The 16,275-nt window shown below is 44.4% G+C and overlaps 1 protein-coding gene across 1 annotated transcript in view; it reads left to right on the top strand.

Annotated features, from left to right (window-relative positions):
- Window positions 1-16,275, top strand: part of COL4A6 (collagen type IV alpha 6 chain) — an 83,660-nt gene that overhangs the window by 27,628 nt on the left and 39,757 nt on the right. The window contains exons 6-13 of the mRNA XM_065900242.1: window positions 2,004-2,072; window positions 3,662-3,697; window positions 5,694-5,756; window positions 6,572-6,607; window positions 6,787-6,828; window positions 7,750-7,842; window positions 9,081-9,134; window positions 15,544-15,603. Of these exons, the coding sequence (XP_065756314.1) occupies window positions 2,004-2,072; window positions 3,662-3,697; window positions 5,694-5,756; window positions 6,572-6,607; window positions 6,787-6,828; window positions 7,750-7,842; window positions 9,081-9,134; window positions 15,544-15,603 (453 nt within the window). The remainder of the gene's footprint in view (window positions 1-2,003; window positions 2,073-3,661; window positions 3,698-5,693; window positions 5,757-6,571; window positions 6,608-6,786; window positions 6,829-7,749; window positions 7,843-9,080; window positions 9,135-15,543; window positions 15,604-16,275) is intronic.

Here is a 16,275-nt window from a genome sequence, read left to right as displayed (position 1 = left end):
TAACAGTGACCCAAAGGGCTTGGCAAGCTTGGTCTCTACCAGCGATTCTTAACCAGCGGTGATTTTGCCCTGGCCCCACCCCCGGGGACATTTGACAGTTATTATTGACACTTTTGGTCTTCATAACTGGGGGTGTGCTACTGGCACAGGATAGCCCCCCATCACAACATCAAGGAATCATCTGTCCCAAAGTATCAATAGTGAGAAATGGTTGAGAAATCCTGCTCTACACTGACGTAGTTTTCCCTCTTCCCGCCCGCTCCCCACATCACAACCCTCAGTTCTGGGATTGTTAAGACGTTTATTGGATCTTGGTGTCATCACTTTTATTTCATTCCATTCATCCAGATAGAGCTCAAATATTGGGATCTAAAAGATCTCTAAAAGATACCATGCCCTTGCAAGGCTACTTTTATGAGTGGCTGGAAAGAGAAAAATAACACATTTCAAGCCCATTCTCAACCTCATTTGAAATAATCTAAGAGAATAAGGGTGCTGATGTGATACATTTAGCTAGAAATTACACGATCTGTTAGACTCCGTAGCTACGTGAATTAATTGGCGTTTCACTGGAAGAGAATTGCCTTCAGTGACCAAGTTGTGGGTGTGAGTGCATACGTGAGAAGGTGAGACGGACAAAGCACAAGCACCAGATTGGCATAAGGACCTTCACAACTAAGGACCAAACCAATATACAGCAGGGAGTGGGGGAGAAAGATGTATTACCAACATAGTATGAGCTGGTTGAGTCACAGAGGCCTCCAAACACTGCCATGGCAACAGGGGAGGAAAACAAATCACATCTGTGTTAAGACAATGGAAATCCAGCAAAGTAAAGAATTACTGCCCCCAAGAGGGAGAAAAGAAATTTTGAGGTAATAAACAGCCCCTGACAGCCAAAGGACCAGGGTAAAACCTAATCCTGTCCCTAAACCTCCCCTTAAGCCTAAATAGGAACTTGGGTGTGTATTTTACTAAGCTGAACCTTACTAACCCTGCCGAATACTGAATGGATATCCTTTGAATCTTCTTTGATGAAAGTAGTGGCCATGAGAATAAGGGGAAATTGGAAGTGTTAGGAAAGAAGCTGGTTTGCGCTTCTGGAACCACATTGTACTTTTATTATACCTATGGACCTTGAACTCAGGAATCCATCATTCAATCAACGCTTCAGTCCCCAAAGCTTAGCCCTACCCCCAACACTAATCCCAACTTCCCCTTAGGTATAGGGATATTGATTTTCCCCAGGAGGCCAACATCTAGCAGACATTAGGTGGCATCTGCCACTGAGACATTAAAAAGTCTGGCTGACTGGATGGGTTGGGCATACTTTGAACTGTTTTCCATGTTAACAGTGAGGCACACCAGCCTCTTAGACAGGTGTAGAAACTGAAGTTATATGGTAGAAGCACAGGATGGAGATGGTTTTGTAGCTATATCTTAGACCAGGCGTCTGCAAACTGGCCCATGGGACCCTTGTCCCATGGCTTGTTTTTCCATTTTTAAAAGATTATGAAGAAAAACAGAAGAATATGAAACAGAGCACAGATATGGCCCACACAGCCTATATTACTTACTATCTCGCTCTTTACAGAAAAAGTCCACTAACCTCTGTCCTAGACCTAGTCCCTGTCAGTGACTTGTACCTGTGAGATATGGAGCAGGTGAGCTATAGGCTTATAAACGGCATGTGTATTATATGTGGATGTTCAGATTGGTACTCTGAATGGATTCAAAGTCTACTTTCTAATCCCTTTACAGACTTCTGACTTGCTGGGGGAGCAGGCATGCAGCTCTGAGACACAGCACAGTTCAGGGGATGTACTTTGCCCCTTTAGCATGGCCAGCTGTGCCATAGAATAAGCCACATGGTTTCAGGCTCTTGCTTTTCCATCCTCTGTCTGATCAGATCACACTATTAACAATACTGTGTGTGTGTGTGTGTGTGTGCGTGCGTGCGTGCATGCGTGCATTTCTTCACAAAATTTTCTTATTTTGCTCAGGGGCTTCCTGGTCAGAAAGGCTCTAAAGGTGAACCTATCCTTGCCCAAGGTAGTTTCAAAGGAATGAAGGTAAGAGCCTCTAAGGCAGACAGCTGAGTAGGCTATAAGCGGAGTTCCCCGGAGTGGAGCCCCACATCCAATGAAAACATTTCCAGAACTAGCATCTGTGTCTCTATTTAAGGAGCAGACCAAGCTGGATTTTAAAAGAATCCAGAGCTTTTTGTGGTGGAAACATTGACAGAAATGTTTGCAACCATACTGTCAAAAAGATTTGCTTTGTAAGATCTAGGCCAAAAATAGGGGACAGATCAGCAAACAGTTTGCATGGGTGTCATTTTCCTTGACAAGCCGAGACACTTCCTGGAGGCAGATACCTTTTGTCTACTACAGAATCTTTGATGTCTGCATACCTTGGTTTGAAGCCATGTATGTCTCTGCCCATCTTAACATGGCCACCAGCCCAGGATCATGGCTCCGCCCTTTTCTGTACCTGCATACCAGCCATCACCCTCGCTGGGCCCCTGGCTATCTACAAAAGTTGCCCATCAACCCTGCAGCTGGCTGGAAACTTTCATCTCTTTCTGGAATTGACAAGAACCTTTTGTATTCTTGTGGCTGTATTTTTGATGTATGCTGCTTGGTATCCTGTGGGCCTTCAGTAAACTCTGGTGCCAAATGACTGACCCTAATCCCTTGCAGAGTGGGAAGGGAGCCCATCATTTCCCTGGGAGCAGACAGGAATCTATGTGTGCAACATCTGAGGGGAAGATGCACCCAAGCTCACTCAGCTGAAGATGGCACCTTTCTGTCTTCCACCCATGCACAGAGCCAGAAATATTGGAAACCACTTTGGAAGGCAGTGATGGGTGTGGGTAGCTGAGAGCTGTTGCTCATTTTACAGATAGAAAAACTGAGGTAGCCTGAGGCTATGTGACTCGCTCACAGGCACAAGCCAGCTTCCCCAAGAGCTAAAACCCAGGCAGTGCTCTTCCCAGGTTGCAGAGAGCTGATTTTTCACTGTAAGCCAAGCGGGGTAAGACTAGCAGGTGTCAGAATGTGACCATTGTTGTAGCAAACATTGATTAAATGGTTTTGCCAAAAACCAGAGAGACCCTGGACCCAGCGGAACACAGCAATTTCCACAAGATGGTTATATTACAGATTCATACGGTGACTTAAGATGCTGCAAAGTAATTAAAACGTAATCAGAGACTACATGCTCTATTGATTCTCCCTTGAAATGTCTGATTTGCGTTGTATACATACGGGCACAGATTCTCTGGGGATGAAGGTACACTGGAAGGTAGCTTTGCTTTCCTCCAGAAAGAGCAGGAAAATCACCAGCCCGCAGAAGCAGTTTCTAATTGATAAGTTCCTAGCAAAGGCGAAAATTAATTAATCCAAGTAAAATATGAATTCCTGTTCAACCAAGGCTATAATATTTTTCTTCTAGAGTCTAGATTTTTCTTAGGAAAAAAAAAATAGATGGCTGAATCTCTCCAATTCATGCATTATTTAAAACACAAGACCTTGACAGAGGAGGCCCAAGCTTCAGTGATGCGTTTTTATGCCTATTGCATCTTAGGTCAGTTATCTGTGAAATACCACAAGCTTAATGTATTCATCTCTTCAATGTTCTGCCTTTGTCTGTTTCTCAGGGGGAGCCTGGGCTGCCCGGACTGGATGGAATCACTGTAAGTTGTTACCTATGTGTTGAGCTCCCAATGACCCCTTTTCATTCCTCTCTCCGGTGTTCGAAGGTCTTTGTAGAGCTTCTCAAGGACAATCCAGAGAGGTAAAGTAGAATAGATCACTCTATCGACATTTGCCAAATAAGAAAGTACTGAGAGGATGGACTGTCTACCTCCAGTGACATGGCAGGCTGGCTTTCAGACCTCTCGGCCAGGGACCTGCATCCTCCCTGGGATGTATTAGGAAAGAATTTTGCCTGTCATTTGGCAAGCATTTATTAAGTGTTTTCTGTGTGTTCAGAGTACTGTGGGTAAAATAAAAGAAGCAAAACACTCTTCTTTAAAAGGTATTCCACGTAGAAATTTTTTTTAGGGACTCAATAAGAGTGAGTCCATGAAAGGCCATGAGTTGTACTAATAAGAGCTTTGTTTTTCCTTGACTTTCCACATTGTCATCATTTTCCTTTGAAGTGGCTTCATAAAGGCCCCTTCTCTCCTCCTCTTTTCCTGTATCACGGTTCCTTCCTTTCTTCTTCCATTCCAGAACAGATACTGAGCAGAACAGATACTGAGCAAAGGGCTAGGAATGATCCCTGAGACAATTCAGACACGGTCTCTGCACACACACACAGCCACCTCCCACCCCAGGATGTGAAAAACTAGTAGGAATGTGGCCTAAGGATTCCACTGACGTCATCAAGAAAGAGATGCTGTCCACCTAAGGCTACATCATGAGACTTTCTCTCCCTCCTAAGTCTCAACTTCACTTAGCCTCTCCATCCCTTACCTAAGCACATATCACCTTATTCCTGCTCCCCAGCTTTAACAGGGCCACGCATTTCCCCACACCATCTTGCTCTTCAGATTTCGTTCTCTTGCTTTCAATATTGTCATCATTCATTTCAAAATATTTTCTAGTTTCCCTTCGGATTTTTTCTTTGACCCATGGAGACTTGTGGCGTTTAATTTCCCCAAATTTGTGACTTTCCAGATATCTTTATATTATTGATTTCTAGTTTGATTTTATTGTAGTTAGCATATTCTGGATGATTTCAATGCTTTTATATTTGTTCAGTTTTATTTTATGGCCCAACCTATGGAACTATCTTGGTGAATGTTCCATATGTACTTGAAGAGACTATGTATTCAGCTGGTTGGGGCGAGTATAGATGTTAAAATCTCCATCTAGAATCATGAATTTATCTATTTCATCCCTCCCTCAGTAATTAATAGAACAACTAAACAAAATATAAACAGACCTAATGGATCTTCTTTGTCCTCACTGGTTTTTTTAATCTATTTCTCCTCACAGTTCCATCAGTCTTTGCTTCATGTATTTTGAAGCTCTGCTAATAGGTGCATACACATCTAAGATAGATATAGATATATACATTTTCTATTTCTTCCTGATTCAGTCTTGGCAGGTTGTGCATTTCTTCCAGGTTGTCCATTTTATTGGCGTATAGTTGCTTGTAGTAATCCCTCGTGATCCTTTGTATTTCTGCAGTGTCAGTTTTTACTTCTCCTTTTTCATTTCTAATTTGGTTGATTTGAGTCCTCTCCCTCTTTTTCTTGATGAGTCTGGCTAATGGTTTATCAACTTTGTTTATCTTCTCAAAGAGCCAGCTTTTAGTTCTATTGATCTTTGTTATGGTTTTCTTTGTTTCTATTTCATTTATTTCTGCTCTGATCTTTATGATTTCTTTCCTTCTGCTAACTTTGGGTTTTGTTTGTTCTTCTTTCTCTGGTTCCTTTAGGTGTAAGGTTAGATTGTTTATTTGAGATTTTTCTTGTTTCTTGAGGTAGGATTGTATTGCTATAAACTTCCCTCTTAGAACTGCTTTTGCTGCATCCCATAGGTTTTGGGCCATCGTGTTTTCTCAGTTTTTAACTATCATGAATAAAGTTGCTATGAACATTCTTGTGCAATTCTTGTGGATATATTTTTTTTGAGAAACTGCCATACTTTTTTGACCTTGATAAAAACATGCCTCTCTAGGGCCCACAAGGAGCACCCGGATCTCCAGGAGCTGTGGGACCCATAGGACCACCAGGATTGCAAGTAAGAACCAGCTAAATCTACCACGTGTTCACAGCATTCACATGAATGCTTTCCCTACCAGGCCGTGAAGTAAATGTAAGCCGATGTAAATGTAGGCCCTCCTAGCAGAGAAAGGCAACTTCCATTCTAGGAGGTTAAAGTGAAGCATGCTCTTGTCAGGAGCTATTTGTTATCTTCTTTTATCAGAGTCTCTCTGACCATCCACTCTGTGCCTCCAAAGCCTCCTAGTCTAGCTCAACCTAAAGTATAGCCCAAGGATGGCTAATACCCGGTACATTTATTGTGACCTTCCACTCCCCTTACCCACGACAGACATTGCTAATTAATCACACCATTATCACCCACCCTGAACACAGAGGCAGCTTCAAAATCTTTCTCAGTACTTCACCTTGGAGAGCTCTTCCCACCTACCTATTTCCCATCACTGGCTATAGGAAGAGCATAGCCAGTCATCTGTGTGGTTCTGGGAAATCCACATCCCCAGATTGTTCTCTCTCCAATGTGTGAAATCCCACCACCACTGATTACTTTGGTCTACTTTCACCAAAAGTCATCATTTAAAAAGTGCTGGCCTAATGGGGAGAATGACACATGAAGTCTTCACTACCTTAGCATGAATGTGGTTATCAGGTCAACTGGGGAAATTTCAAAGGAGATTTTAAGAAAAGGAACCCAGGGAGAAGGAGCTAGAATCTGCTACACCAAAGCCAGACCACACCAAGGGGGTGGGGGACTTATCTTCAGTGACTCTCAACATGCCTAGATTCTTCGGGGCTGAAACTAAAAAGCGCTCTTTCCTTTCATTTTAAATCTAGGGTCCTCCAGGCCCCCCTGGTTTCCCTGGTCCTGATGTAAGTATACTTTGTCTTGGGGCATTTGACCTCCTACCGCTAAGTACTCTAGTTCCCCCAGAGATATTCTGGTCTGGTTAAACATACTTTCTGGTAAAAAAGACTGCATTCCAATTTAAGTTCCTGGAGGTTGTTTAGTAATTGATTTTGTTTTTCCTCCCTACACCCCTGTGCCTCAGGGGAATATGGGGTTAGGTTTCCAAGGAGAGAAAGGAGTCAAGGTAAATAAATTTTGGAACATACGCTCTGCAGTCCATATGCTCCTAGAAATGTGTCTAGCTGCACACATATGCCTGCTTGTGATAGGGCTGCATGTGCACGCATAGGCTACTGTAGTCTTTTTCCTTCAAAATATTGTAGTCTTCCTGCTTCCTACCTGTGAAATGTACATGTCTTACAAACATACGCTCTTGAGATATATTTTCTCTTCCTTCCACCTGGGTATTTCCCTGCTGATTTGTATTATATTGTGTCGCCTTCTCTTTCCTTTTCTCTGCTTCTCTTCTCTCCATCCTTCCTCCTCCTCCTCCTCCTCTATCTCCTCTATCTCTCCTTCTTAACCCCCTCTCATCATTCCCTTTTATTTCCCTTCCCTCATTCTCATATTTCCCTCTATACAAACTGTATAGTGATTTAGGAGCCTCAAGGGAGACTGGGAGCTTGCCCTCCCCATCCTTGGCGGCTGCCTCTTGTACATTGCACTGTCTTCAAGGAGCAAATCCAGTCTTCAGTGTTCCAACACGGACTTCACTGCCTCTGCTTGTGCTCTTGGCAATGATTGGACCAATTAGAGTCTGATCACTATTGCCAAGAGGTAGCCATTTACCTTGCTCAAATCCTTTTTTGCTTTCTTCTAAACACCCTTTCATGCATGACCATGGCAACCGTGAACCTGCCATTTACTTTCATCCATCTTGTTTCCTCCCTCTGCAGTGCTGGTACAAAATGCATCTGGTCAGGCTTATAATTCTTTTCACCCCTTGAGACTGGTAGCTTTGTTTCCTCATTGATGCAAGGGTGAGGGTGAAGAGGCTAAAGTCATGGACAGTTGATTTGTGAATTACATCCTGAGGACAAACCTACCCTCCGGAGAAATATCTGTGTGGTGTCTGCTTTGCTTAATGTTTCCTTTGATCTTACAGGGGGATGTTGGCCTGCCTGGCCCTGCAGGACCCCCACCATCTACTGGGGAACTGGAATTCATGGGATTCCCCAAAGGGAAGAAAGGATCCAAGGTAGTGAACATTTGAGAACAAGAAGTTAATAAGCCTTTTCCTATTAATACCAGAGTTCAACTCTAATAACCAGAGTATACTGGAAGGATAGAGGGTTCTGGGTAATATGGATATGAGCTTAACTGGGTTTCTGAATATTCGTTCAAGTGCTATTTTCTGTGTTTGTTTTGCAGATTCAGTTATCAAAATGCTGAATAACTTAAAACAAACATTGAATAGTTGGGTTTTTTTCCTCCTAACTACCAACCCTGTCAATACTTATGTTGTCCCCAAAGCACTGTGACAGAGCAATAGGGTATAATGGTTGCTTTCAAGTTATCTGTTTAAAGAAACTATTTGCCCTCAGAAGATGACCCTGCAAATAGTGTATACTGTCACCAAGTGGCAGTAGATGCCCTAATTTGCCTGATCTGAACTACCAAGGCTGAAGCTGTAGACCTGTTTAACCGAGATATTTTATAATCTATTTTGATATGAGTGTACACATGGTTGTATTTGAATGACTGTTTGCTGTTAAGGTGTGCAGATATCTTTCAATAACCTGACTTCCCTTCCTTCCTGGGGATTCCTTAAGTTTTGTGATCCTGCACCTGTGGTCAAGGGACCCAGGCAGGGGAAGGTGTTTAGTCCCATTTCTTTAATTCTGTCTTTGTGGAAGCAACAGCTCCAGGCCTTCTCCAGGTTTACAGGAAGTAATTATTGAGTTGGGAACAGTTTGGGAGCATATGAAAAATTGCCTGCCTCCCTAATCATTCCCAAACCTTAGGGAGCCCTTTCATGGCACTTATAGATAAATTAGCATATCAAGGAAAGAGATTAGAGTATTATGTTTCCCTTTGCAAACTGTAATTGTTACTGTTTTCCCAAAACCATTGGTGTCTTTACAGCCAGTAATTTGCTGGAGGAAATTGCACTGAACAGCTTCTTCCGCTAGAGAGAAAGCAGATGATCATCTTTTCTATCTCCCAATTAGCCTGAGCATTTGAGACTCTGTTCTGGATAGTTTTCTTTGCCTGTCATGGACTTTGGTCCTTTCCACACTACTAAGGGCTCCGTAAACTAAGACATCCTGGTGTAGTTACTAGCTGTGGAGACTAGGCAATCTGCACCAGCCTCTGGTGTCCCAATTGGGATACCCTATGGTCTCCCACTGCCCAGCCCAAGTAACTCAAGGGAGCTATCTCCTTTATGTTCACTGCTTCCTGCTGCTACTCACTAAGCTTTGGTTGATTTTCCAGGGTGAACCAGGGCTTCAGGGCTTCCCAGGAATAAGTGGTCCTCCAGGTCTCCCGGTAAGTCTCCCTGTTTGGTCAACATGTATTCAAGGATCTGATTGGACAAAAGCTATACCAATAGAAAGCTAACAGGAGGACCTCCTTCCTATGGTTATTGTAGAGAATTTCACCATCTTCATTGTTAGAAGGCATTTAAGGAAATGTCTTGTTTCTCAAACCCATGGGGACATTAGGTTCTTTATGAGACTATATAGCTTAGAGGTTATAATCTCAAGCTCTAGAGTTAAAACAGACCTAGGCTTGACTTCTGATTTCAGCAGTTTCTAGCTATGTAACCTTGGACAGGTTTCTTAACTTTTCTGAGCCTCGGTTTCCTAACCTACCAAAAAAGGGATAATAATGGGGTGCTTATGAGAATTAAATGAGATAATATGCATGAAAAGGGCTTAATAAATGCCTGGCACGTATCAATTGTTGAGTAAATGGTAGTTAGTGTTAGTGATCCTATTTTCACTTTCCTATGTGCCCTTGTATCTTAGATTCTTTCACCCAACAAATACTTTTTGAGGGCCCCTATTTGCCAGGCCTTCTGCTGGACTCTAAGGCTGCAACAGCAGCTAACAGTCAGATAAGTAAAAGTCCCTGTCCTTGAGGAAAGTACATTCCAATTTGGGGGGATGAGGGAGGGGAGAGAATCAACAAGTAAACAAATGAAGGAGAACAAGTTCATATATTGGTAAGTGATACATAGAAGATAAAAAAAGGGTAAAAGTGTTGGAGTGTGGATGGGTAATGGGATGGGCACCTTTGGACAGAGTGGTCAAGAAGGGCCTCTCTGAGGGATCGCTTATTATGAGGGAGCGAGTCACGTGAAAGGTCGGGAAGAGTGTTTCTGGCCAAGGGAACCGTAAGTGTCAACACCCTGAGGTTGGAACAAGCTCAGTGCTTTAGAGGAACAGCAAGAAGGTGAGCGGGTGGAGAAGAGTGAGCGAGGCCAAGAACCAGGCAGAGAGGCAGGAGCCATATCATGGAGACCTTTGTAGGTCAGATGTGGCTTTTACGTTAAATGTAATGGGAAGCCATTGGAAGGCCCTGACTTGTATTTTTAAGATCTCTCTGGTGGTAGTGGGAGTTGGGGGGCTGGGTTATGGAGGATGGGGGGAGGGGAAGACAGCAAACAGAGGCTACTGCAACAATCCTGGTGAGGAATGGTGGTGGCTTGGACTAGGATGATGGCAGTGGAAATGGAGAGAAGTACATGGATTCAAAATGTAAAAAGTTTAAAATTTTTGTTACAGAACATTTCAAACACATGCAAAGTAGGGAGAGTGGCATAATGGTCCCCCTGTGTACCCATCACCTAGCGTCAATAATTAGCAACTCACGGCCAATCTGAAGCCAACAACAGATGTAGCATTTCATTACAAATACCTCAGTGTTTCTAAGAGATAAGGACTTTTTAAAAACATAATGATGATTTCATCACCACTAATGAATTATCAGAAATGACAATATCTGTTAAGTCAGAATTCAGGTTTATGATTGTGTCATAAATATTTTTTTTATAATTACCTGGTTTTGAATCAGAATCCAAATGACGCTCACAGATTACATTTGGTTGACATATCTCTTAAACTACAAGATATGTTTTGAAGGAGCTGATGAGAGTTCCATGGATTGGGTGTAGGGGTCAGGAGGGAAATGGATGAATCAAAGACGACTAGGCCTGCCCCCCGGCTTGCTGGCAAAGTGGGGAGAGATGACTCCGGTGCTTCCCTGCAGTTCTTTGAAACACTTTGGGTCTCTCCAGGTGGCCGGAAAACACAGCCAGTAGAGCCACTGGCACAGATTACTTCCACAGTGATCCCTACTACTCCATAGAGACACAGGGGCAACAGAGAACCATCTATTCAATGGCCTTGATTTTAATCGGCTCAGTATCTAATGAATCATAAAGGGAAAGAATACTCATGTTGGAGACAGGACACCTGGACTTCAGCCTCAGCCCCAGCTCTGGGCCTTCAAGTATCTGAACCTCTCTGTACATATGTCATGTGGCAATGGTCATATCTACTGTTTTGAGGCCCAACTCACAATGTTCATCAGGTTTCTTTACAAAGTATAAATCTGTGCTGTCCAATATGATAACCACTAGCCACATAACAGCTACCAATCCTTTGAAATGTGGCTAGTCTGAGATGAGATGTGCTGTAAGTGTAAAATACACACCAGATTTCCAAACCTAGGTGTGAGGAAAATAATCTAAATTATCTCATTAACAATTTTTATGTCAGTGTTGAAATGACAATATTTATGATGTGTTTGGTTAAATAAAATGTTGTTAGATTAACCTCACCTATTTGTTTTACTTTTTTAATGAAGCTACTAGAAAATTTAAAATAACATAGTAGCTCACGTTATCTTTCGATTGGACAGCACAGACATAGAGTACTTTGCAAGTGGGCTGGGGAATAAAGTCTGCACCTTTCTTTGTGAGCATTTCACATAAATTCTAGTCACCTCTTATCATCCCTATGATGTAAGCAAGGTGGGCTGGGTTTATATCCCTGACTGATGAGGAAACCATGGCCTGAACGGGTAAAGAGGCTTGTCCAGAGTCACTCAGCAAGTTATTAGCAGAGCTGAGACTGAAATTCAGTTTTCTTGAATACTAGCCAACTCCAGGCTTTTTCCTCATACCATACTGCCCCCTACTGTTCAGTTCATTCTTGTCATGGTGGTTGTGGATTGCGTGATCTCTGGTGCTTTGCAGTTCACTGGCTCACGCTCCCTCCCTCCTTACCATTCCCTTCCCTGTTCTACGTCAGAGGATTTCCCCTTCTGCAATTTCACCCGTTCCCTTTTGCCCTGTGAAAGAAAGACACACTGACTGACAGCAATGCACAGTGATAAACTGCAATACCGTTTCACGCTCAGCATTTCCAGAGTTTCACAGTGTGCCCTGACAAATAGAAACCCCAGTTGATTGTAAAGACATCCAAGGTGGAAAAAAAAGCTTCCTTTATATGGTACAGCATATTTTCAGAGAGTGGGAATCAAGAAACCAGAGTTCTCAGGCCACTTTGGTGGGGATTCCACATGCAACCCTGGCCAAATCCTATAACTCCTTTGCTGCCAATATCTCTATCTGCTTAATGGGAACATTTATAGGTAACTTCTGTGACTTCTGCCAGAATAGTTGTAAGAAGAAAGGTGGTGACGTGTTTGAGATGCTCTGGGCTTTTCAGAGGAAACACACTTCTCAAATCCAAAGCCCTCACGTCGGCTTTCAATTATCCACACTCACTGAGAAACAAGGCAGCGCTGAGGGTGGAAATCTCTGGGGAATCTGAAATGTTCCCTTCAACCATTTGTTTTCTTTCCATCCTAGCCCAGATCTTTGCAGGAGCTGCTGACAAGTGGCCAACCTGAGTGATTTAGACCTCACTTTCTTTCCCTTGCCCCTTCTGCAGTGACCCAGCATCCTTGCTTTTCTGGCTCAGCCCCAGCTTCACACATTTCATGACATTGTCCCAGCAGCGCACTCACGTGTAGGCCACAGATGCTCCCGTGGAGACTGTCAGAGAGAGTCATATACCTCTGTGCCCTCCAAGGCACCAGCAAACGCAGGGTAAGGCAACATGGCAGATGATGGGAGAGAGAAGGGAAGAAAGTGGTGAATCCTGAGGTACCTATTGAGTGGATCTGAGGCAACTACTGGACAGGTGGGAGTTCTCTTTCTGCTGAGCACTGGTCTTTCCAGACACTTCAGGTAGGTCCTTCAGAGGAGGAGCCCCATCTTGACAGACTTAAGCTAAGCCCTCCCCTCCGCCCCCCCCACCCCCACCGCAACCCAGTGCCCTGAGGGTCAGTAGCAGCAGTGTGACAGGGTCAGAGTTGACAAGGAGACTGACTTTCCTAACCTCTCAAGTCGCCCTCGCAGTGCCAAGCCAAACCGATCGCTGCAGTTTAGCCTCCAAAATGTGACCCCACTATATGCTCATTCCCCGCCCCTCCCCCGTGGCCTCCGTCCCCCTTTTCAGGTTTCAGCCTCCCTCCTGCCTTCCTGCCCTCCTTGTGCAGGTGGGGCTCGCCCCTCTCCACCGCCCTCACTGGGGCCGGGCGAGGAGCTCAGGCGGAGAGGGTGACCATCGTGCTGGCAGCCTGCCTCTCGGGCCAGCAGGCCTCTGAGGACCCAGGGCCAGAGTGTCTTTCACTCCACAGCGAGCCCTGACGCCCCCTGGTTCCAGCCTACTGTCCGCAGCTTGCCTTTCTCTCACAACCCCCTCTTCACCCTGCTGTCTGCCCCGACTCCCAGCCACGTGACTGAAGTTGAGTTTTTGCAGAGCCACTAATATCCATGAACCCAAAATACCAGGAGACCAGGGCCCTAGAGAGCAGGCCTGCAAACAGCTAAGCTAGTGCTCTAATGAGGTGTTCCTGACCGTGGGTGAGAAGGGGTAAGGGAGCAGTGGGTGCTGATCAGCTCATGATGGCGACTGACTGGGCCGGGGCCGGGGCCCAAGACATCTTGCTAGAACAGTTTGTTCAGCAGGGCCTCGTACAGGGCCTCCCTGTGCTGGGAGACAAGCTGAGCCTACAGCCCAATACCTTGCCAAGTCATTTATGTTTTATTGGCTCTAACCCCGACACACAAATTGCTTTTTAACATTTTTTTTCCTTTTTAAACTTTGTATATGTCTTTTTGCTCACCTTGTAGCTCAATCTCTCACACCCTCTCTCTGAGAAAGCAAGAGTCCAGAGGCTCTTTCTGCTTTCCGGAGAAGAAGGGCAAGGGCCCCTTGTCTTTACAACTGTGGTAAAGATAGGTGGAGGCTGTGAGATGGTACCTGGACATTCTTTTCCTCACACTTTTGAACAGTTTTTTCCCTTGGTCGCTGTTCCATTTAATTCAACAAGTATGTATTGGACCACCTTGTATGTGTCAGGCTACAGTAACATGCCTTGGAGGAGACAGAAGTGAATGTGATACAGACCTTCTCTCACAGACTTTCATCCGGAACCCGGCTTAGTGCTCGAAGAGTTTGGGGCAGCGTGGGCTGCCGTAGCTTCTGTGCACAGGCCAGGGAAGGCTCCGTGAAGCCTTTGACTTCAGCCGCCAATAGATACATGCCACCAGGGGGCAGCATGCCTTGGTTTCCAATTTGAACTGCAGAACTAAGTTTGCATTCAGTTTGACACACAGGCCTTTCAAATAGAAACCCTATTCAGCATGGCAAGTAGGAGCCAAAGGCTGCTTTGAGTGGGACCCTTCACAGACGTACACTCCCCTCTTCAACAACAACAACAGTAAAAACAACTCACGTTTTAAAAACAAAAGAAAGTAAAAACTTGGGCCTAGAAAACTAAGGGCTATTCGGCCAACTGTACCCACGGGAATGCTCTGAGTATGAAAGAGGAAGAAAAAAAAACTACAAATGGGATTGGAGCAGTGCTTTTACAATTAGCTGAGCCAGGTCACATCAAGAGGACAACAGGAGATGTGCCATAACATTTAGTGTCTTTCACAAGCTTACATTTGAGAGAACTTCACTGCCTCCTTTACTCTCATAATAGGCCTAAATGCTATCTGCCAACATCCGTGCTCCAGGAAGTCCCATTTTAAACAGTAACAACAAAGTGACCTCGATTACATTTGCCATGAAAGACTTTATCCACTCTGGTAATGAATTCTTTCTGTATCTCGGGGGCCCAGAATATGCTTGTCCTGGACCCAGAGGGGAGGAAGCTCTCTCATTCACTCTGCTTTTTGGATTTCTGCTTATTCCTAGAGAATCCCCAAGCCATGTCCGTGGCTGCAAGCCCTCACCTTCTGTGAGCAGGACAAGAGGGGTTGGTGACCATCTTGCAGTCCCTTTGAGAGTGTTCCTAAAGCCCGCACAGTTCTAGATCACTTCTAGATAGAAACACTCCTTCCCACTGAAGCAGATGTTGCAGTCATCATGTCTCCAAAGGGCATAAGCTCTTCTCTCTAGCGTCGATCCCCAAGGATTAACACAATTCTCCATTTGTGGGTCATCTTTGACCCAAGCTCCTAGATGGTGGGAAGCAGCCTGTTCTCTTAGAAAGGGCCCTGGAATGGAAGCTAACGCCCTGACTGTCTCATTGACTCTCTAACCCATGCAAGATGCTTGGCCCTTCTGAGTGTTAGTTTCCGCATCTGTAAAATCAATGAGGTTAGATCTGTCATTATTTCTATGCTGTTAGTTCGTGTTTCCATAAATACTTGTAATAGGTTTTTGGGGAGAAGACATTACTTCTAGAACCAAAAAGAAGCCTTTAATGAACGGTTCAAATTATCTTCAAGGCCTGTGTGTTTCTCAGCATGGTTGAGCTTCCCCAGTGGGACAGTGGAGCTGATTGGAAATTACCACCTTGCTTTGGATGGAGCCAGGAGACCTGTGAGGAAATGAATGTTATAATCTGTGGTCTCTTTTTCCTTTAGGGTTTTGGAATTGCTGGAGAAAAAGGAGAAAAGGGAATCCCTGGTTTGCCGGGACCTAGGGTACGAACCTGGAATTTTGCTTGCCTGGATCTGTCAAGTCACCCGGTCCCTTTTGTTTCCCGTTTGCATCTCTGTTATGTAACTTGATGGCCTCCTAAGCTTCTCTTGTTTCTCTTTCTCAACCCTCGGGCAGGTCCCTAAGACCTCTTCCTCTCCCTTCTGCCACATTCCCTTGACTTAGTGGCTCCTTTGAATAAGGAATGAGGTACAGTAAGTCCCCTACATACGAACCTTCAGGTTGTGAACCTTTCAAAGATGCAAACGTATTATAAACCTATTACAGTACAGTACCATATAGCCAACTGTGTTAGTTGGGTACCTAGGCTAACTTTGTTGGACTTACGAACAAACTGGACTTACAAATGCACTCTTGGAATGGAACTCGTTCGCATGTAGGGGACTTGCTGTACTCCCTACACCAGGTGGTTCCTCAGCCCGTTTACTCTCCTTGTCCTCAACTATAATTATCTTCTGGGCTAAAGAATGACATGTCTTACTTTCATTCCATTCTATCCTGAGGGAAGGTGGGGTAGGGGCAGTTTGCAGGAATGGAAGAAAGAGGACCAAGTGCAATTTTTATAGGACAGAAACAAACCTGGGAAGTTCTAGAACATAGTGAGTAATGTTTGGAGTCAACAGTTTCCAATAATAATCTCACTTCAAGTGGAGAAA

This window comes from Phocoena phocoena, chromosome X, assembly GCF_963924675.1.
Source record: "Phocoena phocoena chromosome X, mPhoPho1.1, whole genome shotgun sequence".
Classification (NCBI taxonomy): domain Eukaryota; kingdom Metazoa; phylum Chordata; class Mammalia; order Artiodactyla; family Phocoenidae; genus Phocoena; species Phocoena phocoena.
This window is presented reverse-complemented; position numbering and strand designations above follow the sequence as displayed.